This window comes from Ovis canadensis, chromosome 14 (assembly GCF_042477335.2).
Source record: "Ovis canadensis isolate MfBH-ARS-UI-01 breed Bighorn chromosome 14, ARS-UI_OviCan_v2, whole genome shotgun sequence".
NCBI classification, from domain to species: Eukaryota; Metazoa; Chordata; class Mammalia; order Artiodactyla; family Bovidae; genus Ovis; species Ovis canadensis.
The window spans coordinates 66,075,621-66,102,542 of record NC_091258.1 but is presented as its reverse complement, the minus strand read 5'-3'; the positions used below and the strand labels follow the sequence as shown (position 1 = coordinate 66,102,542).

The following is a 26,922-nucleotide window of genomic DNA, read 5'->3' as shown; positions in this document are numbered from 1 at the left end:
CCTCCAAGTGAGGAGAAAAAGAACCAGAAGCCCACTCCAATGTATCAAACAAATGGCTCATTTAATGACCAGTTCCTTTTCTTCCTCCCCGCCTCTCCAGGCCCGAAGGCTGTTTGATGTCTTCCACGAGCCCTTCTTGAAAGTGCCCCACTGACCCCAGATGCCAAGGAGGTCCTTGGTGTAATAATAAAGCACTTTTTTCTGGCGCAGGCTCTGGCTGGCGTGCTGGTGTAGTCAGTGGGAGGGGGCTCTCTGCTCTCGCTTTCTGATGGCCCAGGCGGCCACCTTCAGCTTGTTTGCGCTGCAGTCATCGGTTTCCCCGGTGGACGCTTACATGGGATCCTGCTGCGACTTCTTCTTCCGCTTCCTCTCCTGTCCCGTGGGAGCAGCCTGCCCAGACTCGGGATTCAGCGGGGGCTCTGGCATCGCCTCCTGGGGTGCTGTCTCGGGCACCTGGCTTTTCTGGCCCTGCTTTTTCCTCTTCTTAGTGGATGCTGGATCTGCCCTGGCCTCAGGCTGCCCCTCCTCTGGCAGCTCAGGCTCCATCATCTCGCCTTGGGGGTTAGTCATCTCAGTCCCGGGCTCAGTCGCTAGGTGCCCTCTTTCTTTCTTCTTCTTCTTCTTGGTGGATGCTAGAGCTGCCTGAGGCTCAGCAGCACCTGGCAGCTCGGGCTCCATCCCCTCTGCCTGTGGCTCCACCACCTCTGTCCCTGGCTCCATCCTCACATTTTGCTGTTTTTCTTTCTTCCTTCTCTTTTTGGGGGATCCCAGAGCTGCCTCAGCCTGTGGCTGCACATCAGGTGGCAGTTCAGGCTCCATCACCTCCCCTGCGAGCTCCAGAGGCTTCACCTCTGGCTCTGTAGCCTCCATCCCTGGCTCCCTCACCCCTTTGTGCCTCTTTTCCTTTTTCTTCTTCTTAGAGGACGGCAGTGGGATGGCTTCCTCCTGTGGCTCCGTCTTCACCTGCAGCTGAGACCCCGCTGTCGTCCCCTCCACCGGCTCCATCTCTCCTGGCTCCTTCTGCTTCTTCCTCTTCTTTCTGGGGGACAGGATTGTCTCTTCCAGAGGCTCCCTTTTAACCCTGAGTTCTAGCTCGTCCACCATCTCTTCTTTGGACTCTGGCATCCCTGTTTCTGGCTTGACCATTTCTACGAACTCTTTGGGCTTTTTTTTGCTCTTCTTGGTGGTGGATGGGGACAGTGCTCCCGGAGGCTCCAACGTCTCAGCGACGGGCTCTGTTGCCAGTGGCTCTGTCACCTCTAGTTCTTTCAGCTGGTGCTTTTTTTTCTTCTTCCCCACATCCAGCTCTGGGGACCCCAAAGCTGTGTCCACCTCCAGGGCCCCATGCTCCTTCACTGCCTCCTGAGGAACTGAGGCTTCTGGCAGGTGTCTCTTCTTTTTCCTCTTCCCTGAGGCCAGGGACTTCAGGGCCAAGACAGACCCAGGCCCTGTGACCGGCGGGCTGCCTCCAAAGGCACAGAACCGGGGCCTCAGGCCAGGGGGGATCTGTGGTGGGGGACTTGCAGGAATGGACTGCAGTAGAGTCCCTGTCAGGGATTCCTGGGGACCCTCAAAGATCCTCAGGCTGCCCTGGGGTGCCAGGGCACAGGTGAGTCCCCCTCCTGCCTCCGCTGAGGGGGCCAGCAGGGTTGCTTCTCCTCCAGCTCTGGGGCCACTGCTGCTGAGAACCCTGTAGCGGTGCCGCTTGCCTGCCAACTTGCCCTTCACAATCTGGGAGCCAGAGAGAGGCACGAGACGTCCATTGAAGCTGAAAGTTGAAAAGAGGAGTGCAGAAGCTTGATCAGATTCTTTTGGTGGGACACGGGACAGCAGTTGAGATGCAGCATTTCTGGGTTCCCCAAGAAAGCCCCTTTACCCCACCTACTTCAGCCACTGGGTTGAGAAATGATCCCAGGGGTTGGCATGGGACCTCTTACCAGTCTGGGGCGAAGTCCACAGGGGCCTGGATGAGCCACAGCTCTGTATCTGGGCTGGTCAATGCCTCCAAAGAGAAACGACTGTGTTCTGAGGCTGGGGGCGTCGCAGTAAAGTTGGGGGGACAAGAAAACCGAGCAGCACCTGCAGAAGGGGAAATGGTCATTTGTGCCGGTCCAGTCCTCCAGGGCGCGCCTATCAGTCCATTGTTCTCAACTTCTTGAGCGCCCCAATCCTCTTACCACGCCTTTCCTCTATCCTGTCTGTTCCCCAGAGGCGCGCCTATATCCGCCGTCCCAACCCTAGTTCTCCCCACCAGTATCCCCCCCACACCCGCGACCCTCAAATATCCTCTATCTGAATGCCTCCCCGTCCCCACCATCACCCGGGGGATACACTCTCCGCTTGGTCAGATTCTTTTGGTGAGACGGGAGCAGCAGCTGAGAAGAGGCATTTCTGGGTTCCCCAGGAAAACCCTTCTAGATTTCCCCCAGGTTTAGCCACTGGGGTAAGAAGCATGGTCCGGTCTCAGAGGGTGTCTCTTTTTTCCGTCCGAACGCTCCAGGGCGCCCTTTTCTCCTCCCGCCAGCCAACTCTCTGCACCTTGTAGGCCCGCCGTGAAGCAACTCACCGCCGGACGGGGTCCCCGCCATCCCTGGACCCATGTCTCAAAGTAGACCAAGCAACTCAGGCCCCGCCGCCGACCACGTGGAACCACAGGGGTGTGGCCTCGTCTGTGAGCGTCCATGCGGCATGCGAGCGCGGGAGGTGTCGCTCGGAGCTCGCTCTCTCTGTGAGCATAACTAGGGGGAATTTCCACTTGGGCACGGCCGAGAAGCGAGAAAAGTCATTTTTTACTGAAAGTCTACTCCAAAAAGCAGCTGATTCGCTGTCTGGGGCGTGAGGAGGGGTTAGAGCCGCACAAGGTCCCGGCGGGTATCCCCACAGCTTTCACACATGATTTGGTCCAACGTTGCCTTAAAGGGGCCGCCACATTCATAGGCCCTAACTCTTAAAGAGACAGGAAGATCGAGTGGTCTGAAATCCTTAAAGAGACCGGTAAGGGTCCAGGTGGTCAGGACTGTGGTTTTAGTGTTACAAACCCTTCTAGGGAGGCCCAGATGCCTCGGAAGTTCAGAACTTGACTGGGAGAAGTGGGAAAGCCGAGGAATGAGGGCTTTTAACTACCAGCCAGGGGCGGGCTTTCGGGGCTCCAGGGGAGCGGGAAATACAGGGGGAGGAGCCTGTGGATCCCGGGAAGAAGCCTCGGGGCTCCCGAGTTGGACACGCGTGGCGGGGTGCGGACTAGGGGGAGAGACAGTGGGCCAGAAACGGGTCGATTCCCTCGAGGATTTAGTCTCGTGCGTGGGGGGCATTTCCAAAGGCTTTGAGGAAGGGAGAATGAGTATAAGTCCCGATCAGTGCCCCGTCTCTGTCCCTGGACGCGTGTAAACAGCGGCACGTGGACGCAGATCTGGGGGACACGCCCACGTCCCTTCCCACGGGAATCGTGCCGCGTGGGGAGACAGGCGGAGCCGCGGGACGGTGACTAGACAGGGTGGCCAGACTGCATTCCTGACCGGTGTGTCAGCGCTGATTCCCGCCCCCTCTGTCGAGATTGCGGATCCTACTTTAGAACTGGGGCGCCCACCTTCTCAGCGAGCCAGCGGCTACCCAGAGCGGAGGGAGGCTCAGGGAAAGAGGACGGGTTGCCTCTTCCCAGGATCTCGTTTCCCGTGCGTGGGCGAGACAGGAGGGCGCCGCCCCTGCGAGCTCCGGGACTACAGTTCCCAGAGGACGCGAGACTGGGTGGCGCCGGACGTCGGTCAAGAAAGCTGCTGGGAGTTGTAGTCCCAGCCTCCAACTTTGGAAGCTGTAGCTGCGAAATTCTGTCAAGATCACTCTTTTTACCGATGGAGAGACTGAGGCTCAGAGACCCGAGGGGATACTAATTTTAGCGAGGCCCTCTTATCGCCTTGGGGGCGGGATATGTGTCTCCCCCAGCCTCTGTAACTTTCTGCCTCTTCGGTAGTGTCCAAATCTTCATTCAAGAAGAGGGAAACTTAGCCTGGAGGGGTGGGGCAGGGGCTCAGGATTTCGTCTCTTGCAACCACATCGAGGTGAGAGTCTGAATTCTGTTTACTTAGTTAGGTCACCCTTGGCTTTTCGACCTCGCCCTTCCTGTCTGTGAAATGGACTTTATGTCAGTTTGAATGGGAACGTACCCGGTCCCGCTCCTCCGGGACTACAAGTCCCAAAGTGCTCGAGGCGACCCCCCACTCCCCCTCCCGTCCGAGACCCGCCTCCCTCCGGTCGGAGTCACGTCGTCTAACCTGTTCCCGGCGCCTGCCCCGCCCCGTCCTCGGCTCCCCGCAGCCGGAGCCGGAGCCGGAGGAAGCCCCCCGGTGCCAAAGTCTGCCCCAGATCTGTGAGTTACACCCCCTTGGGTTCAGCGGCTCTGGTGGAGCCCGAGACTCGCGTCCCGGGGAGGGTCCTGAAGAGGCTAGGACGCCGAGTCCCAGGGCGGAATTGGGAGTGCGCAGGACTCCAGGGACATTAGAAGGCTAAAACTTGGATGCTTGCTTTACTGGGCAGAAGGAAAGGGGGCTCGAATGCCTGAGTTCTTGGACGGGTGGGCGCGGACACCGTAGTTCTGGGGAGAAGTTCGGAACTGGGACTCCTCAGTCTCTCGAATTGGGAGCTCTAGGAATCCTGAATCCTTGAGTAGAATTGGGATATCGGATCTCTTGGGGAGAAATGGGAGACTTGGACTGCTGGGGCTCTGGAATGGGCGGCCATCCCTGCCACCCTTCAGCTGCCTTTTCGACCGAGTCTTTAGGTAGGTCTGGGAGCAGAATTAGGGATGGAGTGGGGATAGTGGAACCTGGGTTCCTGAAATGAATCAGAACTAACACCCTCGGTCCCTCTGAAGACTGTGCCCCGGCGTTCCCCCCTCTTTCTGGCTCTGGGGTGGGGACCGGGGTTGGGGTGGGGAGGACTAGGGCAGGTCTCCAACCTTGTCTGTGCCGCTGCACGATCCCCAACATGTCATTAGCCGGGGCGTCAGACCTGCCTAACCAGAGGAGGGACCTCCGCCCCAGGGCGCCCCCTGGCGGGGGCGGGGAACCTCCTATTACCCCTTGAAGGTGGGAAATATCTGGGATTTGCAAAGAGGGTTCTAGAATCCAGGGCAGAATTCCAGAAGGTGGGGTGGGGTTGAGGGGGGCCTTGCAAGGCTGGACACAATACAGCCATTATACAGAGAAGAGGGGGTAAGCTGAGTCATAGAGGTCATAGTGGCAGCAGCGTTGGGGGTCAGGATTTGCCCTCCCCCTTCCACACAGCTCTCTTGGGCGTCAGGATTCCATCCCCTCCCACCGGATTTTCTGACTGACTTCTCTCCTAGGGCTCCTGGCCCTGACCCTGAGGTGAGAAATGTCGCCTCCCCTCCCATCTGTCTGACCTGAGGTAGTGTGGCAGATAAGGGAGGATAGAGGCTAATTCTGGAGGTGTGTGTCTGTCCTTGAAGCTGGGGGAGGGCAGCCGCCCGGCACCTCCCTCCCAAGACTCCCCCTTCTCTCCACCCCTATGTGTCACGTGAAGGGATTATACAAGGGGGTGGGGGAGCCAGGGGGTTCTGGTGAGAGAGGGAAGAACTTCCTAATGTCTGGGCTTGAAGGGCATTTGCTGATAGCCTGGGATGAAATTAAAAATAATAACCGTGGCTGCCAAGGCAGAGCTCACAGCGTGCCAGGCTGAGGGCTGGCAGGTAGAGAGATGGTTCCCACTGTCTACACAAGTCTCTGGCAATTGCCCAAAGGTCTTCCACGGGGTTTGCTGATCCCACCCCAGGGAATAACTTCTCTTTGGTCCATTGGGGAAACTGAGGCTGGAGTGAAGGCGATACCTTCAGCTCTCGCCACCTTCTGTCTGGAATCTTCCAGGGATTCCTATGCCCTGGAATGGGCCAGAACTAGAGATGGCCAGCACTCAGGAACGCAGGGGAGAAGATGGGATGGGATTGGTGGTGGTGGGCTAGCACAATACAGCCATTATATGGACAGGAGGGGGCAAGCTGAGTCATAGAGGCCACAGTTTGGGTTCTGAAATCTGAGGACTGAAGTCAAGACGGAAGGGTCAAAGCTCAGGGCTTTTAGAATCTCAGAAAGATCTGAAAGGGCCGTTTCAGAGAAAAGCAGTCACTTTGGGTTTTGAGCTCTCTGTTCCAGGCCTGGGAATTAGGAATCTTATCCCTGTGAACTTTACTCTGTGCCCTGCAGTGTTCTAAACTCTACATAAATTATGTCATTCAAATGTCACACTTCTTTGAGGTGAAGGTATTGATTCCCCGTTTATACACTTAAAGAAACTAAGGCACACAGAAGCTAAATAACTGAAAGAATGGGAAGGCCCAAGCTCGTTGCACAGACGTCCACAGAGGAGGAAACCAAGTCCCAGGGAGGGATGGGTGGGGTGGGGGGGGGGGGTGGCTCCCAGCGGCTGTCTCGGAGGATTCCAACGTGGGTATTGCCAGTCCAGCCTATCATTCTGACCCGGTTCCTACGGAGGATGCCTCCTCCAGGACCTCCACCTCCGCCCCTGATTTTTAATTCCAAAGAACCTGGCTGCGGTGCAGAAGATGCTGGGGAAGGAGACCTAAGAGCGGAGGAGAGGGGCGCCCGGTGGAGAGGACCTGGGGGTGGAGGACAGGGGCCGCGAGCAGAGGCGCGGCCCGCGCCACCCTTGCGCCCCGCCCGGTCCCCGCTCCCCTGCCGCGGGAGATGCTGCACCTGCCTGGGCCCGCCGCGCATTCCCGGTGTCTGAGCTCAGGCGAGGTCTGCTCTCAGCTGGGGTCGTGCCATGACCTGGAGCGCCCCCTGGCGGCCCCGACGACCCCTCCGGCCGCGTCTGTCCCGGGACGGCTCCACTCCCAGCCCTGGCATTTCCTTAGACCCAGAGGATATCAGCGTGGGATGTGTCTTAGAATTTGAGAATCAGAAACTCCCCCAAAGAACCACTCGCTACCAGAATGCTGGCCCTGGAGGTAGCATAGATCGTTCGTTTTTATATTTTAACAGAGTGTTTCCTATGTATCTCTAAGATTCTAAAAGATGCTGAGTTTTGGTTCCTATAGTCTCTACTTTTTGAGGCCTCAATTCGCGGAACCTTAATTCCTCTTGCACTTTCTGGCCAGTTGGATCCTCACAACAGTCCTCTGAAATGAACTGCTATTGATTCTAATTTTACAGATCAGGAAACTGAGGCTATCTGGTCAAGTGGGACAGTGGTGCTGCCAGGTTTGAATTCTTAACTGTACTTTCAGCAGCTCCACTAAACCAGATGTTCACCTGGACTTCTAGGACTTTGGGATCCTGGAATAGGTAGAACTTGGTGCAGGAAGACAGAGAAATCTAGGCTAGGCAAAGTGGAGGATTCTAGAATGTTCCAAAGATAGACTCGAACTCAGAACTTTCAAACCATAGACTTCTCAAGCGGAGGGTTTTAGGCTCTGTAGGAATTTAGTTACAACCTCAAGATCCTTATAATTGCAGAATCTAGGGCTCTGATGGGTTAAGGAGACCTCTTAGAATAGCTGATTTGCTTCCTCCTTTCACAGTTGGGGGAAACTGAGGCCCAAGGAGTGGAGGGGACTCCGAGTCCAAGGTCACACACTCCTAACACACGCAAATGAGCCACCAGCCCCAACAGGTTTTGTTCCGAGGCTTCCCAGACTGAAGCCAGAATCAGCATGCCCCAGCCCGCCCTGCTGCCCACGCCTGCACCCTAAATCAAAGCTAAGCAGCCGGTTGGTGCAGCCGGGAGGTGGCAGACTTGGCGGGCGTGGCGGTTACCATGGAGATGGGGGTGGTGCTGGCCCAACTGGTTCCTGGGGGCCTGGCTCCTTCCCACTGGGTTGGTGACTTCAGTGGCCCCTGGTCACCTCCCAGTTCTTCTGTTGACGCTGGGCCCGTGTGAACACGCTGAGTCTGCTCTGGGCGGGGACTCGGGAGAGGAAGCTGAGTGGTCCCTGTCCTCTGGAGCCTCTCCAGACTGATGGAAATGACCCAGAATGTCAGGTTAGGTTCAGATGTGAAACAGTATGCTGACTTCTTGCAGCGTGATCTGAAATGTATGTTTCTGAGCCTCACTTTCATGCCTGCTATGGAAGTTTTGATCTTGGGATAAGGTATTGGGTGTAAAGCACTTGGTCCAATTCTAGGTGACAGTGACCTCTCAATAAATAGTTGTTGCTTTATTTCATTAAACCCTCAGGCAACTAGCAAAGGTCCTGGCACATAATGTTGTTGTTAGTTGCTCAGTCATGTCTCTTTGCGACCCCATGGATTGCAGCACCCCAGGCTTCCCTGTCCTTCACCATCTCCCGGAGTTTGCTTAAACTCATGTCCATTGAGTTGGTACATAGTAGGCACATATAGAAGGCAATGCCATCATTATTTTTAAAAAGATCCCCAGCATCTAGCAGTGTCTCTTGGTCCCTAGTAGCCATTCAGTAATTGATAGTTATTATTATTGCAACCTCTGTTCACTATAATGCCTGGCACATAGTAGGTGGTCAGTGGATAATGGTTGAAGGAATGATCCAGTTTTTCTAAGGCTGTGACAGAGATGAACAAGGAGTCACATAAAGAGAGTGAATTGTCCTGAGCCAGAGGGTTTTGCAGGAGTTGGCAAAGTTCCCAGAAGGGGCGATGGAGAGGCATAGAACGTCCAGTGGAAGGAACTAGGAGTGTAAAGGCACCCTCGTGCTCCTTAGGGCCCCAGGTTCCCTGTAGGCGGGCCCTGAGCAGACTCTCCCCGGCCCCTGCCTCCCCAAACGCAGGCGCCCCGCTCCGGCCGGCCGGCACCATGGACAGCGAGGCGTTCCAGAGTTCGGGGGACATTCTGGACCTGAAATTCCAGTGTGAGCTGGGGTAGGGGGCAGGGCTTGTCGGGGCGCGGCCCTCGGGGGCGGGGCGGGGCCCACGGTCCCGGTCTTCACTGCCACTCCCGCCCGCCCAGCTCTAGCCATGAAGCACATGGACCTGAAGCAGATGGAGCTGGACACGGCGGCGGCCAAGGTGGACGAACTGACCAAACAGTTGGAGTCGCTGTGGTCGGACTCGCCCGCGGCGCCTCTTGGCTCGCAGGCCGCAGCGCCGGCTAGGGTGAGCCCGCGGGTCCTGGTCCCCACCCTGGCCCCCAGAAAAGTCAGCTTCTTTTGGCCAGGAGTTCAGGCAAGCCTGTCTCCTGGGGCAGGCGGTGGGCTGTTTAAGGGTATCTGATAAAGGGAGCCAGTGGAAGTGGACGTCTGTCAGGACCCTCGAAAGAAAAGGGGTTTTTTTCTAAGCGGCACAAAGGCACTGTGTGTGCTGGCCCCAGCCCCGACGGCAGGGCTCCCTAGGCCTGAATCACCAGCCCCGCCTACCTCTCCAGGGTTGGCTCTCGATCACCGCTATCGATTGACTTACCAACCCTCTACTAACGTCTCCTTTGACCCCACAATGTCCCCACAGCTGCCCCGGTACAGCACCAGCCCGGTCCCTGAGCCCTTGGGCAGCCGCGGGCCCTCCCGGAAGGCGACCACCGACGGCGCAGACGCCCCATTCGGACGCTCGGAGAGCGCGCCAGCTCTGCTCCCCTATAGCTCGCTATCCACGAAGGGCCGGCCTTCATCACCGCGCACCCAGCTCTACCTGCAACCAGACGCCTACGGCAGCTTAGACCGCTCGCCCTCGCCCCGGCCCCGCGCCTTCGATGGCGCAGGCAGCCCCCACGGCCGGGCGCCCTCCCCTCGACCCGGCTCGCTCCGACAGCAGGGTCCCCCCACGCCCTTTGACTTCTTGGGCCGCGCCGGCTCCCCGCGTGGCAGCCCCCTGGCGGAAGGGCCCCAGGCCTTCTTCCCGGAGCGCGGGCCCTCGCCTCGCCCCGGGACCACAGCTTACGACGCGCCGGCTGCCTTTGGGAGCCCTCTGCTGGGCTCAGGCGGCAGCGCCTTCGCCCCGCCTCTGCGCGCTCAAGGTGAACCGCGGGGCTCTACTTGGCGGGTGCGAGGGGTACAGAGCCCGGGACCAGCCTCTCTTCCCCTACTCCCACCCGAGATCCTCATGAGCAACTTCTCCCCCAGACGACCTAACGCTGCGCCGGCGGCCCCCCAAAGCCTGGAACGAGTCCGACCTGGACGTGGCTTATGAGAAGAAGCCCTCGCAAACTGCGAGCTATGAACGTGAGTGATGGAAGGCCAGAGGGTGGGGGAGCCGGAGAGGCATCCCCCAGACGCTAATGATTCTCGCCTCACAGGTCTGGATGTCTTCCCGCGGCCTGCTTCGCCAGGCCTGCAGCTGTTACCCTGGAGAGAGAGCAGCCTGGATGGGCTGGGGGCCACCGGCAAGGTGAGCAGCCAGAGAAACTTGGGGAGGGGTTTTGTGGGGTCAGGACTAGTCTCCCCTTTCTGGCTGCTCCCGCAGTTTCCATACCCTTCCCTGGCTTTATCCTGGATTTCCGCCCCCTCCCCGACCCTCTTTTCTTTCCCTCTCTCCTCTGCCCTCCGCTCCTTCTCTCCCTTCTTGCCTTTCGCCATGACCTCCCTCGTCCTTTCCTCCACTCCTGTCTTTCGTCCCCTTAAGCCTATCGCCCTCCCACCTGAGCCCTTTCTATCTTCCTTCCTTCCCTCTTTCTCCCCCAGGACAACTTCACCAGCGCCACTCTGCCCCGCAATTACAAGGTCTCCCCTCTGGCCAACGACAGGCGTTCTGATGTGGGCAGCTACCGCCGATCACTGGGCTCCACGGGGCTGTCAGGCACTTTGCCCCGAAGCTGGCAGCCTGTCAGTCGCATCCCCATGCCTCCTTCCAGCCCGCAGCCCCGCAGTGCCCCCCGCCAGCGCCCCATCCCCCTCAGCGTGGTATTCAAGCTGCAGAATGATTTTTGGGAGCATGGAGCCAGCAGGGCCATGCTCCCGAGCTCCTCCATCTTCTCTCGAGCTCCCCCACCTAAGATGCCTCCCCAGCCCCAGGCACCCCCCCAGCCCCAGCCCCAACCACAGCCCCAGCTGCCCCCACAGCCCCAGCCGCAACTACAACCCCAGCCTCAGCCACAAGCCCCTGCCCCAGCCCCCCAAGCCCCCCAACAGACTTGGGCCCCTGTAAGTGAAGGTGAGTCAGTGCTGGGGGTTCTGGAGGGCTGGGCGAAGGGAGGACAGATGGCTGGGGACCAAACCAGCTGGGGGACCCATCACAACCCAATACCTGTTTCCAGACACTGTCCCTGTAGAGCACAAGGCCAGATGAGCTTGGGGGCTTGCTCAGAAACTAGCCATAGCGCAGTGCTTAAGCAGGGACTCGAGTCAGACTGGCTGGCTGCATGCTGTGTGACTTTCGGCAAGTTACATGACATCTTTGGACTTCAATTTCCTTGAGTGGAAAAGATGAATAGTGGTAGAACCTACCTCACTGGGGTATGGTATTGGATTATATAATCCCTATAAAGACTTTAAAATAGGGCCTGATGTATACTACGCCCTCAGTAACTATCATAGTAGCCATAATAAAATTATTAATAGTTTTTGGTGTGAGACCAGCTCAGGGCTTGGATTTAAACAGAGTGGGTTTTGAGCCCCTCTCTGCGATCAACATGCTGTGTGACTCAGGATAAATTAATTAACCCATATGAGCTTTCATTTTCTCATCTGTGAAGAGAGATGAATAATACTTACTTCATAGATTATGATGGGCATTCAATGAAATCATGTAGAAAATGACCATTATAAAAAGAAAAACAAGGAGAACAAGCACTATACATTTCAACCTGCTTTTAGAAACTGATCGAGAGGCAGGAAACAGCAATGAGACCATCAAATACCAGGATTCTAGTCCCAGCAATTGTCTGCCTGAGATGTTAAGAGAAGAAATGATAAGAGTCTTAGTCAAGTCTATCATAATAGTAGGAGTAGAGATTCTGGAGTGAGATAGAACTGAGTTCAAATTCCAGCTGTGTGGCTTTGGGCAACTGACTTGCCCTCTCTGAGACTCAGTTTCCCTTTCTATAGTAATGAGATGATGGTCATATCAGCTTCACAAGCTAGTGGTGAGAATTCAGTAAGACAGGCATGGAGAAAGCACAAGGCACAAGCTTAAGTGTGTGATGAATGGGGGAGGTCATAGTTGTCTGTTATTTACAACCCAAGGAAGTTACAGCCCAGAGAGAGCAAGAACTGTCCTGGGGACGCAGAACAAATCAGTCCTTGGTGGCAGGTCCTGGAAGCTGTGTGAAGGGAATCTTGAGGGGCTCCAGGGATCCCTCCTCTGATGGGGCGCTTGTTCCTTCTAGGCCTCGCCAAACCTCCCGCTGATCTGGAACCTGAGCCAGAGCTGGAGGGGCTGCCCGTGCTGGAGGTTGGCGATGCAGACGAAGGTGCTGTGACTCGGCCCCTTAGTCCCACACGGCTGCAGCCAGCGCTGCCGCCCGAGGCACAGTCAGTGCCAGAGCTGGAGGAGGTGGCCCGGGTGCTGGCGGAGATTCCACGGCCCCTCAAACGCCGGGGCTCCATGGAGCAGAGCCCGGCTGTAGCCCTGCCCCCCACCCACAAGAAGCAATACCAACAGATCATCAGCCGCCTCTTCCATCGTCATGGTGGGCCTGGGGGCCCTGAGCCCGAGCTGTCCCCCATCACTGAGGGATCTGAGGCCAGGGCTGGGCCCCCTGCTCCAGCCCCACCGGCTCCCATCCCACCCTCAGCCCCTCTCCAGAGCAGCCCACCAGAGCAGCCACAGAGCATGGTAAGTAATACAGGAGGAACCCAGGGTATATCACTTAGCATATGGAAGTGTTCCTTCCCTTTTAGGACAGAACCTGGAAATTGCATACCTCACAGCTGCCACATTCCACTGGCCAGGAACCCAATTGCAAGGGAGGCTGGAAAATGTAGTTTTTAATCCAAGGGTCCAAAGAAAGAGAACATATATGGAGGGGCATCTGGAAGTCTTGACCATATAGAGACTTTCTCTGCTCCTCTCCAGTAACCTGTCCCTGCCATGGGCTTCCCTTCAGGAATCTAAGAGTCTTCCAACCTGGAAATGACTTGTCTTGGCAGGACAGAGGGTTTATTCTAGGATCTGAACAGCGTGCTAGAATCAAGGCAGTCACCATTTCTCTCCTGAGCTGCCGCACAGCTTCTCATGTCCCCTTTCTCTGGAGATCCGCTCTCCTCTTACACCTCAGCAAGCCCATGCCATGGCTAGAAATGGCCCACCCAGCCCTGAATCAAAATGACCTCTCAGTGTAAGCCATGGTATCCTTTGACTCTAGTTGGAGCTTCTTCCATTCAAATTTTCAAGAACCAGTCTCTGGTCTCTGAGCCTGTGGGTTTTGTGATTAAGTGTCCCAGCTGCAGAGCAAGGCTGCCTGGGTTCACATCCCAGCTACACTGTACTTATTAGCTGTGCAACCTTAGGCCAGACCTTTAGCCTCCCTGGACCTCAGTTTCCTCATCTGTAAAATGGGAATGAGAATAACTACAGAGTTGTGGTGAGAATTTAATACATTAATGTAACGCTTAGGATAGTGCCTGGCACTTAACTGTTAACCACTATTGTTACTGTTAGCATTTGACTGGGAGACAGTCTCCTGCTGATCTTGTTCAGGTTTCTGCATCTAGGCTGGGGGTGGGGAGCATAGTCACATGGAATAATCTTAATTGCTCAGCATGGGTAGACAGGGGGAGGGAAACAATCCCCAGAGAAGTGGGGGCCAGGTGGACCCAAAAATGCCTATTCCTAGGCCTTCCTGAGGGTGGAGCCAAGAAATGTTGGCTCAGCCAAGATCCTGAGGCTCGGGATCTTGAATTAAGAATGGAAGAATAAAAACGCCTTGAAATGGTCAAATTGCCTCATAGTAGAATCACAAAGTCCTGGCCACAGAGAAACTTGAAAACTCACAGCATTCAATAATTAAATCCTGGCATAACAAACTCAAAACTGAAATTTCAGAATCCTAGGACACTGAAGATGCGAAGAGCAGAAGTAAAAAATTAGTTGCACAAACCCTGGTTGTATTGATTCTTGAAGTCCCCAAACTGAAAATGAAAGACTTATTATTTGATTCAAAAAAAATCACAGATTAGGGCACTAATATAAGACAAGATTTTAAGTGAGCATTTTCCACTAGAAAGGAACACATAGTAACTAGGAAGAAATAGATAAAATAGAATAAAGAGGCCCAAATCACAAGCACTCAGAACCACGATGAACATTTTGAGCATTTCCTTCCAATCTTTTGGAATGAAATTCTAACCATAAAATATTCAAGTTCTCAATCACAGAATCTTGAGAATGCAACGTCCTGGGTACCCAGCAATTTGAAATGGCACAACTTTAGCATTTCTGGACTCAGTATACTGGAAACAGAATTTTGAAAACAGAATTTTGAAATCAGTGGCTCTTGGGATCTTCAGATTCCAGAATCCTGAAATCATTGTTAGCAAATGCTGGAGTCACAAATGCTTTGTGCTCAGAATAAATGAATTTTGTAGGAGAACACTTGAAAATAAAAAATAGGAAAGCAGAAGGAACAGTATGACAAATATTCAAATTTCAAACATCTAAAATGAACACCTGGAAACATGTTTATTATCTAAATGAAATGAAACTATGAATTGAATGTCTGGCTTCCATAGTCATCAACCTGATGGTCTCCGGGCCTCCTCGCAAGCCCCTAGACTGCAAAATCTCTGGATTCCCTGAGTGTTGTAGGGAACCAGAGACGACTAGAACTGAGGCACCCTCCTCCCCATGGCCCTCTAGACTCAGGCTCTGTACCTTTCTGGGTTCCAATTCCAGCCAGCCCTGTCTAGATGGATGACCTGGAGCGGTCACCGGGTTCCCAAGCCTCTGTTTCCCCCTCCAAGGAATGGGTATATTAGCGACCCGCCCCCCAAGCCACTGAAGCATCCCCGCCCTGTCCCCCAGGAGATGCGCTCGGTGTTGCGGAAGGCCGGGTCCCCGCGCAAGGTCCGCCGTGCGCGCCTCAACCCGCTGGTGCTGCTTCTGGACGCCGCACTGACCGGGGAGCTGGAGGTGGTGCAGCAGGCGGTGAAGGAGGTGAGTGCCGCGAGTGCGGGAGAGCAGGGCTGGCGGGGTGGGGCGGCCCGACGCGGGAATGAGCCTCGCGGTCCCCCGGCCCCTCCAGATGAACGACCCGAGCCAGCCCAACGAGGAGGGCATCACCGCCCTGCACAACGCCATCTGCGGCGCCAACTACCCCATCGTGGACTTCCTCATCGCGGCCGGGGCCAATGTCAACTCCCCGGACAGCCACGGCTGGTGAGCCCTGACTGCGCGCGCGGCCGGCGTGGGGCGGGGACGGCGCTGGGGGCGTCCCGAGCGGCCGCTCATGCCCGCCTCCCACGCCTAGGACCCCGCTGCACTGCGCGGCGTCGTGCAACGACACGGCCATCTGCACGGCGCTGGTGCAGCACGGCGCGGCCATCTTCGCCACCACGCTCAGTGACGGCGCCACCGCCATCGAGAAGTGCGACCCCTACCGCGAGGGTTACGCCGACTGCGCCACTTACCTGGCAGGTGCGAGGCGGGGCGAGGGGCCCAGCTGCTAGAGATACTGGGCAGGGAAAGGAAGCCGACTGCGGCTCCCGAGAGGATGCCTGGGGAGGTGAGGGGCTGTACGGACCCGTGACAGCATCACCGAGGAGGGGCCGGCGGGAGGGGATGGCGGACGGGGCCTCCCACCCGGCAGGTGCGAGAAGGGTGTGTGACGCAGCCGATTGTGCCACCTTCAAGGGAAAGGGGGGCAAAGGCAACTGTGCCCCTCGAGCTGGACTCCCGTGGTGACGAGAGCGGTTGCGGAGATTGCGCCGCTTTATCTGCCTTCCCATCTGTGGGGGTGGGGGAGTTGGACGCTCCAACTATACTGTCTCCTGGCCCAGGGCTACCTGGGGGAGATACAGTGAAACATAGGTGACCGGTGAGCGGGCCCTGGCTTCTGGGGAGGGGCTTGGGGCCTCTTCCACCTGTAGGGAGACACGAGACTGTACCATGTATCTCCAGGAGCGGGGGGCGGCGGGGATCATATCATCTAAACAGGTGATGGGAGAAGCTAGGTAGGCAGTATCATGGCGACGTGCCTAGGGTCTGGAGCGAAGGGGTCAACTGTAGCCTAAGGTGGGCTCCGGAGCGTCACACAGTTGGAGTAGGGCAGGCTGTAGGACCTAGGGGTGGGACAGCGTATGTAAGAGGTGAGCCTGCAGGGACTATGGGACAGCATGCTGTGCTGTGGCGGAATGTAGGTGGGAGCCAGGGGGCTGTAACACCTGCTTAGCGGTGAGCGGCGGCAGGCCGGGACTGGGGGATGAAGGGGGAGAAGTAGACCTTCCACCGAAGAGGAGGAGGGCTGTAACCTCCGGGTTAGGGGGGAGTGTGACCCCCTTTGTCATAGGTCGGGGGAGCCTAGAGATACGAGGATTGTAGCGTCCTACCAGCCTGGACTCGGAGAGTCTTGTTTTTTTTTTTTTTTTTTTTTCGGAGAGTCTTGTGAGGATGCAGTAGAGATTGGACAGCGCACCTGTAGGGGGAGGGAGGGGCGAAGAGATTGGAGCGTGGTGGGCTGGACCATTTAAGGGGGGAGCCTGGTGGGCTGTACCATTTAGAAAGGGGATAAATCCTTGGGCATTTTACCACTTAAGGGAGTCGGTGCGGCTGGGCTTTACTATCTGGAAAACGAAAACATCCTCTATCTTTTGAGTCGAAAGTGTGCAGACTGCACCATCTGGAAAGGGGGTGTTGGGGCCACTTCCGGGGGAGGAGTAGGGCTGTACCCTTGGAAGGACTGCTTGAGTCCTCTATGGAGACTGAAGCTCTTAAGTGGGGGGCGGTTGGGGTGGGGAGGGCTGCAGACAATTACACTTCTAGGAGTGGTCCAGGAACTTAACCAGGTATAAGAGGAAATGGAGACACCGACCTTTCCCTGGGGGTTCGTGGCCAGGCCTGATGCACCCCATTAGAGACTCCCAGTCCCAGCAGCTGAATGCAGCTCAGGTGCCCCCCTCCAGACAGCGCTACACACACAACTTTAATAGGAGCTCATTCCCCAAGATGGGGCTGGTGTCGGATCTCAGGCTCCGACCCTGAGTGTTCCTGGCCCGCCCCGGACCGGGCGCTGACAATCCCTGCGGTTTCCTGTTTCAGACGTGGAGCAGAGCATGGGGCTGATGTACAACGGGGTGGTGTACGCCCTCTGGGACTACAGCGCGGAGTTTGGGGACGAGCTGTCCTTCCGAGAGGGCGATTCGGTCACCGTGCTGCGGAGGGACGGACTAGAAGAGACGGACTGGTGGTGGGCCACGCTGCGCGGCCAGGAGGGCTACGTGCCCCGGAACTACTTCGGGGTGAGCCCAGAAGAAATGTGCGGGTTTCCTGACGGCTGTTTCAGGAAAGGGCTGATCCCACGAGCGGGGAGAAGGGCAAGAGAGACAGCCCTTTATACTGGGGTGGAGGGGCGGTCAGAAGAGTCCATTATCTGTCGTGGGGAGGTGAGGGAGAGACCAGTATACTAACAGGGCAGGTAAGGGAAATCCCTTCTTAGAAGAGGAAGAACCCCTTGCTGGTGGTACTGCGGAGGGGTACTCACTGGTATTCTTTTCCCGATTATGTGATTGGTTTCTGCTCAAGCAAATATTTTTATTATTCCTGATTATATTCATGGAGAGGTAAAGAAGAATGTATTTTAGCCAAGAGGAGTATGAAGAATCCCAGTTTGGTGGTGGGGGCACTTATTGTGTATTACCGGCATGGAAACTTTTTGTTACACTGCCCTGGGCAGGGTAAGGAAGAATCAATTAATATAATCGCGGTAGGATTGAGGGAGAGTCTGCTAGATAAGGGGAGGAGACCAGGAAGATCTCACGACTTTCCTGGGAGACAAGAAGATACCTTTAATTAGGGCATAGGTGGCAGGTGGGTCCCAATCAGACGGCCATGGTGGGCCGGAGAGGCGGACGTCTCTTTTACGTCTCTTTTACGACGGGGAAGTCTCCATTTCATCCAGCCCGCTGCCAACTGGAAGGCTCCATCTGGTGCTTGCTGGGGGATTCCTGTGTGGTCTGCGAGATGCTGAGAGGGTCCGTGAGGAAGGGATGGGAGGATGGAGACGGTCCACGTGTTTGGGGAGTGGATTAGGTGACTGTGTTACATTTGGGGTGAAGCCAAAGGGTGGGAGCTCCCGGCGTCTGAAGAGCCTGTCTTCCCTCAGCTCTTCCCCAGGGTGAAACCTCAGAAGAGTAAGGTGTAGCTGGAGAGAAGGACGTTTCCAAGGGAGACAGGATGAAGCATCAGCTGCCTTCGCTCCAGACCTCCTCCTCCCTTCCCGCTGCATCTCTCTGCACCCCCAAGCCCTTGCAGCGGTGGGGTCCTTGCCAACAGCTCTCTGGAAACCCTGGGGAAAACGAGAACCCCAGCCTTAAACGTAGAAACCTGCCTTAGCTGTGGGAGGTCGTGGTGGGGCTGGGAATATCATCGGGGGCAAGAGAGATCCCCCATTTGCCAAATCAGGTCCCATCCGAAGTGCCTCCTATTTCCACTGCCAACCCCCCCCCCCCCCCCCGTGCCCCCAAAGCAAGCTAACCCACCATCCCAGCAGAGCCTGGAGTGGGTCACCGCCACTGGATTACTCCGGGAGTCACCTGCGCCCCTGATCTACCAGCAGCCTTCAGGGGCCAGGTGAGGCGTGGGCGTCTTTGTCTCTATCAGCATCTCTGCTCTATCTCTCCCCAATCGAGTGCCTTCACATAGCGCTGGTGTGACAACAAAACGGGGAATTTTCCTTTTTAAATAAAGGTAGTTTGCACAGAAATTGACTTCCTTCTCTTTGAATTCCATCCTGACTTAATAAGCGCTTGTCATTGTTAATATGTTTGGTAAACCAGTATTAAAGTAGTCCCTTTGGAAGGGTTGCCATTTCCTTCTCCAACGCAGGGACAGGGGAGCCTGGTGGGCTGCTGTCTCTGGGGTCGCACGGAGTTGGACACGACTGAAGCGACTTAGCAGCAGCAGCAGCAGCAGCAGCAGTTGGAAGAGGTTTCTCTTGTGTGAATCCAATCCTCCCTCTTTCAACTATCCTTTTTCTTTTTTTTTTTTTTGGACTGCACCACACCTCTGCAAGTGGAAGCGCAGAGTCTCAACCTCTGGACTACCAGGTAAATTCCTGGCTGCTTCTTTCTTAGCATCTTTAAACTGGACTTCCCTTGTAGCTCAGTCGGTAAAGAATCTGCCTGTAGTGCGGGAAACCTGGGTTTGAGCCCTGGGTTGGGAAGATCCCCTGGAGAAGGAAATGGCAACCCACTCCAGTGTCCTTGCTTGGAAAATCTCATGGACAGATTGGGATCTCTCTCTATGGGATCTCATGGTCCCATAGAGTTGGGCAGGACTGAGCGCTGACACTTAAGCTTAAAGACATGGAAGAGAAAGTAGTGAAAGTGTTAGTCGCTCAGTCATGTGGGACTCTGCGACCCCATGGACTGTAGCCCGCCAGGCTTCTCTGTCCATGGAATGCTCCAGGCAAGAATACTGGAGTGGGTTGCCATTCCCTTCTCCAGGGGATCTACATGTCTGATAATTCTGCCATCTTTAGTTTGGGACCATCTGCTTCTGTAATTTGCTGTGTCTGCTGGTTCTCACGGTGGCTTTTTTCCTAGTGTGTCCTGAAATGATGGGTTGTGAGATCGTCTTCAGCAGGGTTTTACCATGTGTTCTTTTCGAGGCTCTGACCCCCGAAGAGTGATTTTCCTTGGTTTCTGCCCCACTTCTTTATTTCATAAACTGCTCCATGAAGATTTTTGATAAATCACAAGCCTTTCTCTCTTCTGATTTGTATTTCTTTACAAATCATAAAGCTTCCACTTAAAAAAATTTTTTTGTATACTTCTTTCTAGTCTTTTCTTAAAACTTCATATACAGTATGATATATATTTTAAAATTTGGGCCATACTATGCATATGGTTTGTAATTGTTATTTTTCATTTAACATTATAAACATTATGTTTTGAACATTTTCCCTGTCATTCTCATTATCTGCAATGTCCAAAACAACTCATGGGTGTATTTAAATTATTTTAAATTAATATTTAAATTGATTTAAATTAAATAAAAATTAAGGATTCAATTCCTCAGTCACATTAGACAATTTTTTTTAAAAATTATACTTAATGCAAAACACATTTATTTGCATGTACAACAAGGAGGATTAGGATCTGAGATGAAAAGAAAAGCATACTTCTGTCGAATGGAGATCAGGATTCTTAAGGAGCTGACTTTGGGACCTTCTGGGCAGGAGGACTTGGAGAGTTGCCTGCAGATTCTGTCTCTTGACCTGCTGTTCCAGATGGTCTGGCGGCATTTTCAGGCTGTCCTTCACTCTGGGTTGACTTTTCCGAATCCTTCTGATAATTAAGCTGGTATTCCAGATAGCTTATATTCCTGGTCTGTTCATCCAGGAACTTTTTCGTGAAGCATAAGAGATTGGTTTCTCTATTCCTAGAAGCTGAGGCCTTCAGGTCTTGAAGGAGCTTGTTTAACTCATTCTCCAACTGCAGAGCAGACGGTAGAGCTTGTTTATCAGTTCCCCAGTTATCTATATCAGGCCTCTTAATCACCGGAAGGCAGATTTTACACTTATATTTTCTTAGATATTTTATGAACTGCTTTGCATGCTCCCTCTTCACATCAGCTTGGTCTTGGAAGAATGTATGAAAAGTAGGTGCTTCTGAATCTTCAATGTAATAACAGGCCATAGATAAATAAGCATCACTGACATGCAGCTCATAAGATGCTATCCGATTAATAGCATCCCTACATTCTTCAGAAAGAAGGCCCTTTGCCTGGGATGCCATCTCAACGTTAGGAAAAACCAGGCATAAAAAGTGCTACCCTCCAAAGTAAGAGACTTCTTCACATTAGACAATTTTCAAATGCTCAGTAGTCACATAGCTACTGGGTACTGTTTTGAACTGTGCAGATAGAGAACTTTTTTCACCATCCCAGAAAGTTCTACTGGATAAAGCCGACGTATGACATTTCCGTTATCCAGAAGCTCCACTGTGCCTCTTCTCAGTCTATGCATGCTTCCTCCCCATAAGGAGTAACCCTTTCTATCACTGACGATTAATTTTCATGAATATACTTTAAAAATCAAATGGTACTGGTACTAAGATATGTGCAATGAAGAAAAACGGTCCCCTCTGCCACCTCTCCCTACTCCTGTCTGTTTTCCAGAGGCCTCTACTTTCAACTGCTTTAGCTGTCTGCTCTGGTATTTTCTTGTATGTTTCTAAGTATGGTGACTTTGCTATTTCTCTTTACTTCTTGGCTGTGCTGGGTCTCCGTCGCTGCACGGGCGTTTCTCTAGTCGCGGTGCGCAGGCTTCTCGTTGCAGTGGCCTCTCTTTTTGTGGAGCACGTTGGCTTCAGTAGCTGCGGCACATGGGCTCTGACGCTGGGGCTCCCGGGCTCTAGAGCACAGGCTCAAAAGTGGTGGCGCAGGGGCTTAGTTGCTCTGCAGCATGTGGGATCCTCCTGGACCAGGGATGAAACATTTGAAATTATCCTTAATAAAATCCATAGGTGTCATTTCAGGGGGGGTCCAGAGAGCTCTGCTACCATAGTCCTTTAGGTCTCAGTGCAGAGAAGAATTCAGCGAGAGCAAAGTGATAAATAAGAAGGGATTTATTAGACTAGGACGACTGTGAGGCTGACAAGGGGGGAAGTGAGAAATGTTCCGCCCTGAGAACTTAGTGGGCTACAGTTTCATAATCAAAGGAAGAGTGAGGAGGGGGAGAAGACCTTTCTTGAGTAGAAGCCATGCTTTTATCACTAGCTCCTCCTCCAGGTTGAGCAGGGGAGTTTTCTTGTCCCCGCGTGGTCAAGCTACGTCTGCAAATTACTGTTTTTATGTGTACAGAGAGCGTGTTCTAGGCATCATTCACTTATTGAGCTCACTGGGCAGGAAGTGGGGCTCATGCCATCATTGTCTTATTGTTTGGAGGCATGTCCTGTGCTTCTGTTGCCTGGTTTTGTTGCTAAGCAAGCCTGCTTGTTTTTGTGGATAAGCAAACCAGCCTTCATTAACTTTCAGGGGTCTGTTTTTCTACTTACAAACCCTTACTGGGAATTAACTATTTAAGCACCTATTTTGTCCCTTCATTCTGTCCCTGTCGTCAACCACTGATAAAATGCCCCTGATTTTGTACATCTGACATGCTAGCAGAAGAGACAGACCATGCACAAAATGATAAGCAAAAAACATATAGTCCATCAGATGTTGATCACTGTTTTGGAAAAAAACTAAAGCAGAAGTGGATATGTTGTGCTTGATTGCAGGTGCATTCATTCGTTTCCTATGGCTACTGTCACAAATGACCACAAACTTGGTGGCTTAAAACAACACACATTAAAAAAAATAATTTTTGTATTTATTTGTGGCTGTGCTGAGTCTTCGTTGCTGCACAGGCTTTCTCTAGTTTCAGCGAGCAGGGGCTGCTCTCCAGGTCACAGTGCTCGGGCTCCTCATTGCCGTGGCCTCTCCTGTTGCTGAGCACAGGCTCTAGGCACGTGGGCTCAGTAGTTAGCGCAGGCTCATTAGTCATGGCACACCAGCTTAGTTGCTCCGAGGCCACTAAGGGATCTTCCCAGACCAGGGGTCAAACCCGTGTCTCCTGCATTGGTAGGCAGATTCATTACCACTGAGCCACCAGGGAAGCCCCAACACTCATTTGTTTTCTTGCAGTTCGTCAGATCAGAGGTCTGTTTCCCTGGGCTGAAATCAAGGTGTTGGCAGGGCTGCACTCCCTCTGGAGGCTGCAGGGGAGAATCAATTTCCTTGCCTTTTCCAGCTTCTAGAGCTGCATTCTTTGAATTCCTTGGCGCTGCCCTCTTCCTCCAGCTTCAAAGCCCACGGCATGTATTTCGCTTTATTGTCCAATTCCCTCTGTTTCTGTCCTGCTGTCAAATCTCCCTTTTATGAGGACACCTGATTGATTATACTTAGGATGCACCTGGATAGCTCAAGTCCCTCACCTTCATCACACCTGCAAGTTCCCTTTTGCCATTATTTAGGCATACTCTTTCGGAGAAGGCAATGGCACCCCACTCCAGTACTCTCGCCTGGAGGCTGCAGTCCATGGGGTCGCTAAGAGTCAGACACGACTGAGCGACTTCACTTTCACTTTTCACTTTCATGCATTGGAGAAGGAAATGGCAGCCCACTCCAGTGTTCTTGCCTGGAGAATCTCAGGGACGGGGGAGCCTGGTGGGCTGCCGTCTGTGGGGTCACACAGAGTCGGATACGACTGAAGCGACTTAGCAGCAGCAGCAGGCATACTCTTTATGTAGGGGGAAAATAAAAATGCAGTCAGTATTGCTAAGAGAGCTCTCTAAAACGGAGCCGGAGCCAGGAGGCCACTGAGGAAGTGTGACTTCTGCACATCCCAGCCTGGCTAGAACCTCAGCTTTTAATCACCTATTGTCTTAACATAGGCATCCAGAACACCTACCAAAATATAAGATCTTTGCATGCGGGCTCAGTAGTTGCAGCTTGCGGGCTCTAGAATGCAGGTTCAGTATTTGTGGCACACAGGCTTAGTTGCTCCGTGGCATCTCTCTGCAGGGAATCTTCCTGTACCGGGGATCTAACCTGCAATCGTCCCCAGCATTACCACTAGCGCCACCTGGGAAGCCTGGAATAATCCTTCAGTTTTACCCAAATCTATGTCTCTCGAACTGCAATTCTTAAGACCCTAAATAAACTTTTTTTTTTTTTTTTGCCATGCTATGCAACTTGAGGAATCTTAGTTCCCTGATCAAGGCTCAAACCTCGGCCCCTTGCAGTAGAAACACAGAATTCTAACCATTAGACCACCAGTGAAGTGAAAGTTGCTCTGCCTCTTTGCAAACCCATGGACTGTCCATGAATTCTCCAGGCCAGAATACTGGAGTGGGTAGCCTTTCCCTTCTCCAGTGGATCTTCCCGACCCAGTAATCAAACCGGGGTCTCCTGCCTTGCAGGGGGATTCTTTACCAACTGAGCTATCACTGCTGCTGCTGCTGCTAAGTCACTTCAGCCATGTCCGACTCTGTGTGACCTCATAGATGGCAGCCCACCAGGCTCCCCCATCCCTGAGATTCTCCAGGCAAGAACACTGGAGTGGGTTGCCATTTCCTTCTCCAATGCGTGAAAGTAAAAAGTGAAAGTGAAGTCGCTCAGTTGTGTCCGACTCTTAGCGACCCCATGGCCTGCAGCCCACCAGGCTGCTCCTTCCATGGGATTTTCCAGGCAAGAGTGCTGGAGTGGGGTGCCATCGCCTTCTCCAAACTGAGCTATCAGGGAATTCCCTAAACTCTTATTTGGGACCTTCTGTGTTTTGTTTTGGTTTTGCTTGACTCACGCGAGGGAACATTCATAGGTTCCAGGGATCAGGATCGGAAGATTTTGGGGACCATCATCCAGCCTATCCAGTGTGTGCTGTGCTGTGTATTGCAATTTAAATAGGGAAGTCAGGGAAGGTCTTGCTGAGAGGATGCTTGAGGAAGATTCAGGGAAGGCTTGAGGAAGGTGAGGAAGGAAGCCACACAGAGATCTGAGAGAAGAGCCTTCCAGACACAGGGAGCAGAGACTACAAAGGCGTGGAGGAGGCAGGAGGCGGCCATTCTAAGACGCTGTCAATCACCCCTGCTTCCTGCTATTGATGCCCTTGAGTAAGCCCCCCCATCCCCCGGTTGACCCTGGCCTTGTTGTACTGATGGATTCTAAGCAATGGAATACACTAGGTCCTCACTATCAGTGAGGACCAACAGCGGACTGAAAATACCGTTGTCTCTTGGTATAAGTGGAGGGGACTGGGTCTGGATGCTCCCCCTGCCCCCTACACAGATACCAAAAATCGCTAAATACTGAAGCCTGGCAAAAAAATGCCCTAGGACAGTTCATCCTCTGTATCTGTGGCTTCTGAATCCGTGGATATGGAGGGCAGACTGTAAGGAAGTTGAGCCTACATTCGCTGAGCCCCCGCTCTGTGCATGCCCTGCGCTGGGCTGTGCTTAGTCGCTCAGTCGTGTCTGACTCTTTACTGTGTGGCAAAAGGCACACACATTGGTGACCAGGACAGTCTCAGCCCTACCTTCCTGGGGCTCATAGTCCAGCAGGGGAGACAGCCATCCCAGACAGCGATGACTCAGAGGGGGCAGGGTGGGGCTAAGGGAGGGATGGGGAGCAGCACCTGGCCTAGCTGTCAAGCCAAGGGCAAGTTTTTCTCTGAGACTCAGTTTCCTCACCTCCAAAGTGGGGATAATGACACTTACACCAACACAGGACATTTAGGGACCTCCCTGGCAGTCCAGTGGTTAAGACTTCACCTTCCAGTGCAGGGGGTGTGGTGAGGGATCCCTGGTCGGGGAGCTAGGATCCCACATGCCTTGTGGCCAAAAAGTCAAAACAAAACAAAACAAAAAAACCAGAAGCAATATTGTAACAAATCCAATAAAGACTTAAAAAAAAAAGAACATTCTGTCACAGTCATACAAATGAGAATATACTCCCAAAGTCAGGTAAAGTCTCTGAAAATTGGGGCCGGGGTGCCAGTAGAACTCGCGATGGTGGCGGTGGTGGCATGGGTGTTGAGCCAATTAGTGAGGTTGCTCACATGACCCTGAGCCTTAAGGCATGCCACAGTGATGCTCCTTGCACCATGGAGCAGGAGAACAAACTGGGAACGAGGTAGGAGACAGACGAGCTCCAGTTTAGACATTTACAACTGGCCTCCTTTTTGCATTTCATGGGGCAGGAAGAAGTGAGCTTCAGGCTGGATACTTACAACTAGCCTTCTGTTAGCATTTCCTGAGACAGGAGATAGGTGGGCTCCAGTTTAGGCCTTTACAATCAGCCTCCTGTTTGCCCTCTGAAATGGAAGTAACAACAGATACAGGGTAAATAGCCTGTCTTTGTCTCTTGTAAACACCTTAAGATAATAATCATGGCAAGGACAAAGAGGGGCAAAACACTGTTTGAGTAAAGGATTAAGGGCTCTCCGCTCCCCTCCCTCACCCTTTCTGGGACAAGGGAGACACACCACGACGGCAGAAAGGCTCCCGGTGTGTCAAAAGTCGGGGTGGGGGGGGGGGGGCGGTAATTCCAGGCCATAATGCGGCTTGCTGGTCCCAGAAGACTTCACCTCCAGATTCATCTTGGCTGAGGGTTGAGTGGGCACCTCAGGGGAGGGAGGGGGGACAAAGCAAGATGACTGGCCTGAAGGAAGACCAAGATCTGGAAAACTGTCCCCTTACAACAGATTTAAACTTCCTAAAGGTGTAATCCCAGAGTTTGCCCCTGCGTCTTTCCACATGTATTCTTCTTTTCCAATAAACTTTTTACTTTTCTCTTTACCTTCTGCCTCCTCCCCCGAATTTTTTCTTAACGCGGCAGGCAACGACTGGGGATCCAGGTCCTAGCCTCTGGCCTCTGAGATCCAGAGGTTAAGTTCCTGATCAGGAACTAAGCTCTTGTTCCCAGCTTCTGCTCGCTTCTGCTTGCTGCAAACTGCGGTTACTACTGCGTGCATCGGAAATCAGGAAGCGCAAATACACGGGACATGATAATTGGGAGCTCCTGCCTGCAGAATCCCATGGACAGAGGAGCCTGGTGGGTTACAGTGCACGGAGTCGCGAAGAGTCCGATACGACTGAGCGACTATGTACAGCACAGGGCATCCCTGGTGGCTCAGATGGTAAAGAATCCGCCTGCAATGCGGGAGACCTTGATTCGGCCCCTGGGTTGCGAAGATTCCCAGGAAGCCCTCTATGATCCCCCAGGCTCTGACCCTCTCTGGGTTCTCCCATTGTAGACTTGGTTACTTTATTGAAGTTGGGGAGAAAGGGAGGTGTACCTCTTAAAACCAAGAATATAATAGAATAAAATTGAGTATGCATCCCCTGCTCAG

The 26,922-nt window shown here is 53.6% G+C and overlaps 3 protein-coding genes across 18 annotated transcripts in view; 2 read left to right on the top strand and 1 right to left on the bottom strand.

The window, feature by feature from the left end:
• ERCC1 (ERCC excision repair 1, endonuclease non-catalytic subunit) overlaps positions 1-209 on the top strand; it is a 54,525-nt gene extending 54,316 nt beyond the window's left edge. For all 13 annotated transcript variants that reach the window (XM_069549169.1, XM_069549171.1, XM_069549172.1 and 10 more), the window contains one exon: positions 101-209. In XM_069549169.1, the coding sequence (XP_069405270.1) occupies positions 101-154 (54 nt within the window). In that variant the 3' untranslated portion in view covers positions 155-209. The remainder of the gene's footprint in view (positions 1-100) is intronic.
• On the bottom strand, positions 43-3,725 carry POLR1G (RNA polymerase I subunit G). Its single transcript, XM_069549163.1, has 3 exons — positions 2,567-3,725; positions 1,938-2,079; positions 43-1,768 (listed from the first exon to the last, which is right to left on the bottom strand). The coding sequence occupies exons 1-3, from the start codon at positions 2,598-2,600 to the stop codon at positions 331-333; spliced, it is 1,614 nt and encodes a 537-aa protein (XP_069405264.1). The 5' UTR covers positions 2,601-3,725; the 3' UTR covers positions 43-330.
• Positions 2,907-18,792, top strand: PPP1R13L (protein phosphatase 1 regulatory subunit 13 like). Of its 4 annotated transcripts, none has more exons than XM_069549160.1 (13): positions 2,907-2,994; positions 8,777-8,857; positions 8,956-9,101; positions 9,450-9,954; positions 10,061-10,159; positions 10,234-10,325; positions 10,619-11,087; positions 12,262-12,710; positions 14,898-15,029; positions 15,118-15,251; positions 15,343-15,509; positions 17,130-17,329; positions 18,193-18,792. In XM_069549160.1, the coding sequence occupies exons 2-13, from the start codon at positions 8,803-8,805 to the stop codon at positions 18,229-18,231; spliced, it is 2,487 nt and encodes an 828-aa protein (XP_069405261.1). In that variant the 5' UTR covers positions 2,907-2,994; positions 8,777-8,802; the 3' UTR covers positions 18,232-18,792. The 4 variants fall into 4 exon arrangements, 2 of the variants coding, with proteins under 2 accessions (XP_069405261.1, XP_069405262.1); XM_069549161.1 differs by lacking the exon at positions 2,907-2,994 and adding an exon at positions 4,157-4,363; XR_011248425.1 differs by lacking the exon at positions 2,907-2,994 and adding an exon at positions 4,257-4,363 and having other exon boundaries at positions 15,343-15,597.
• The last annotated feature ends 8,130 nt before the right edge of the window (positions 18,793-26,922 follow it).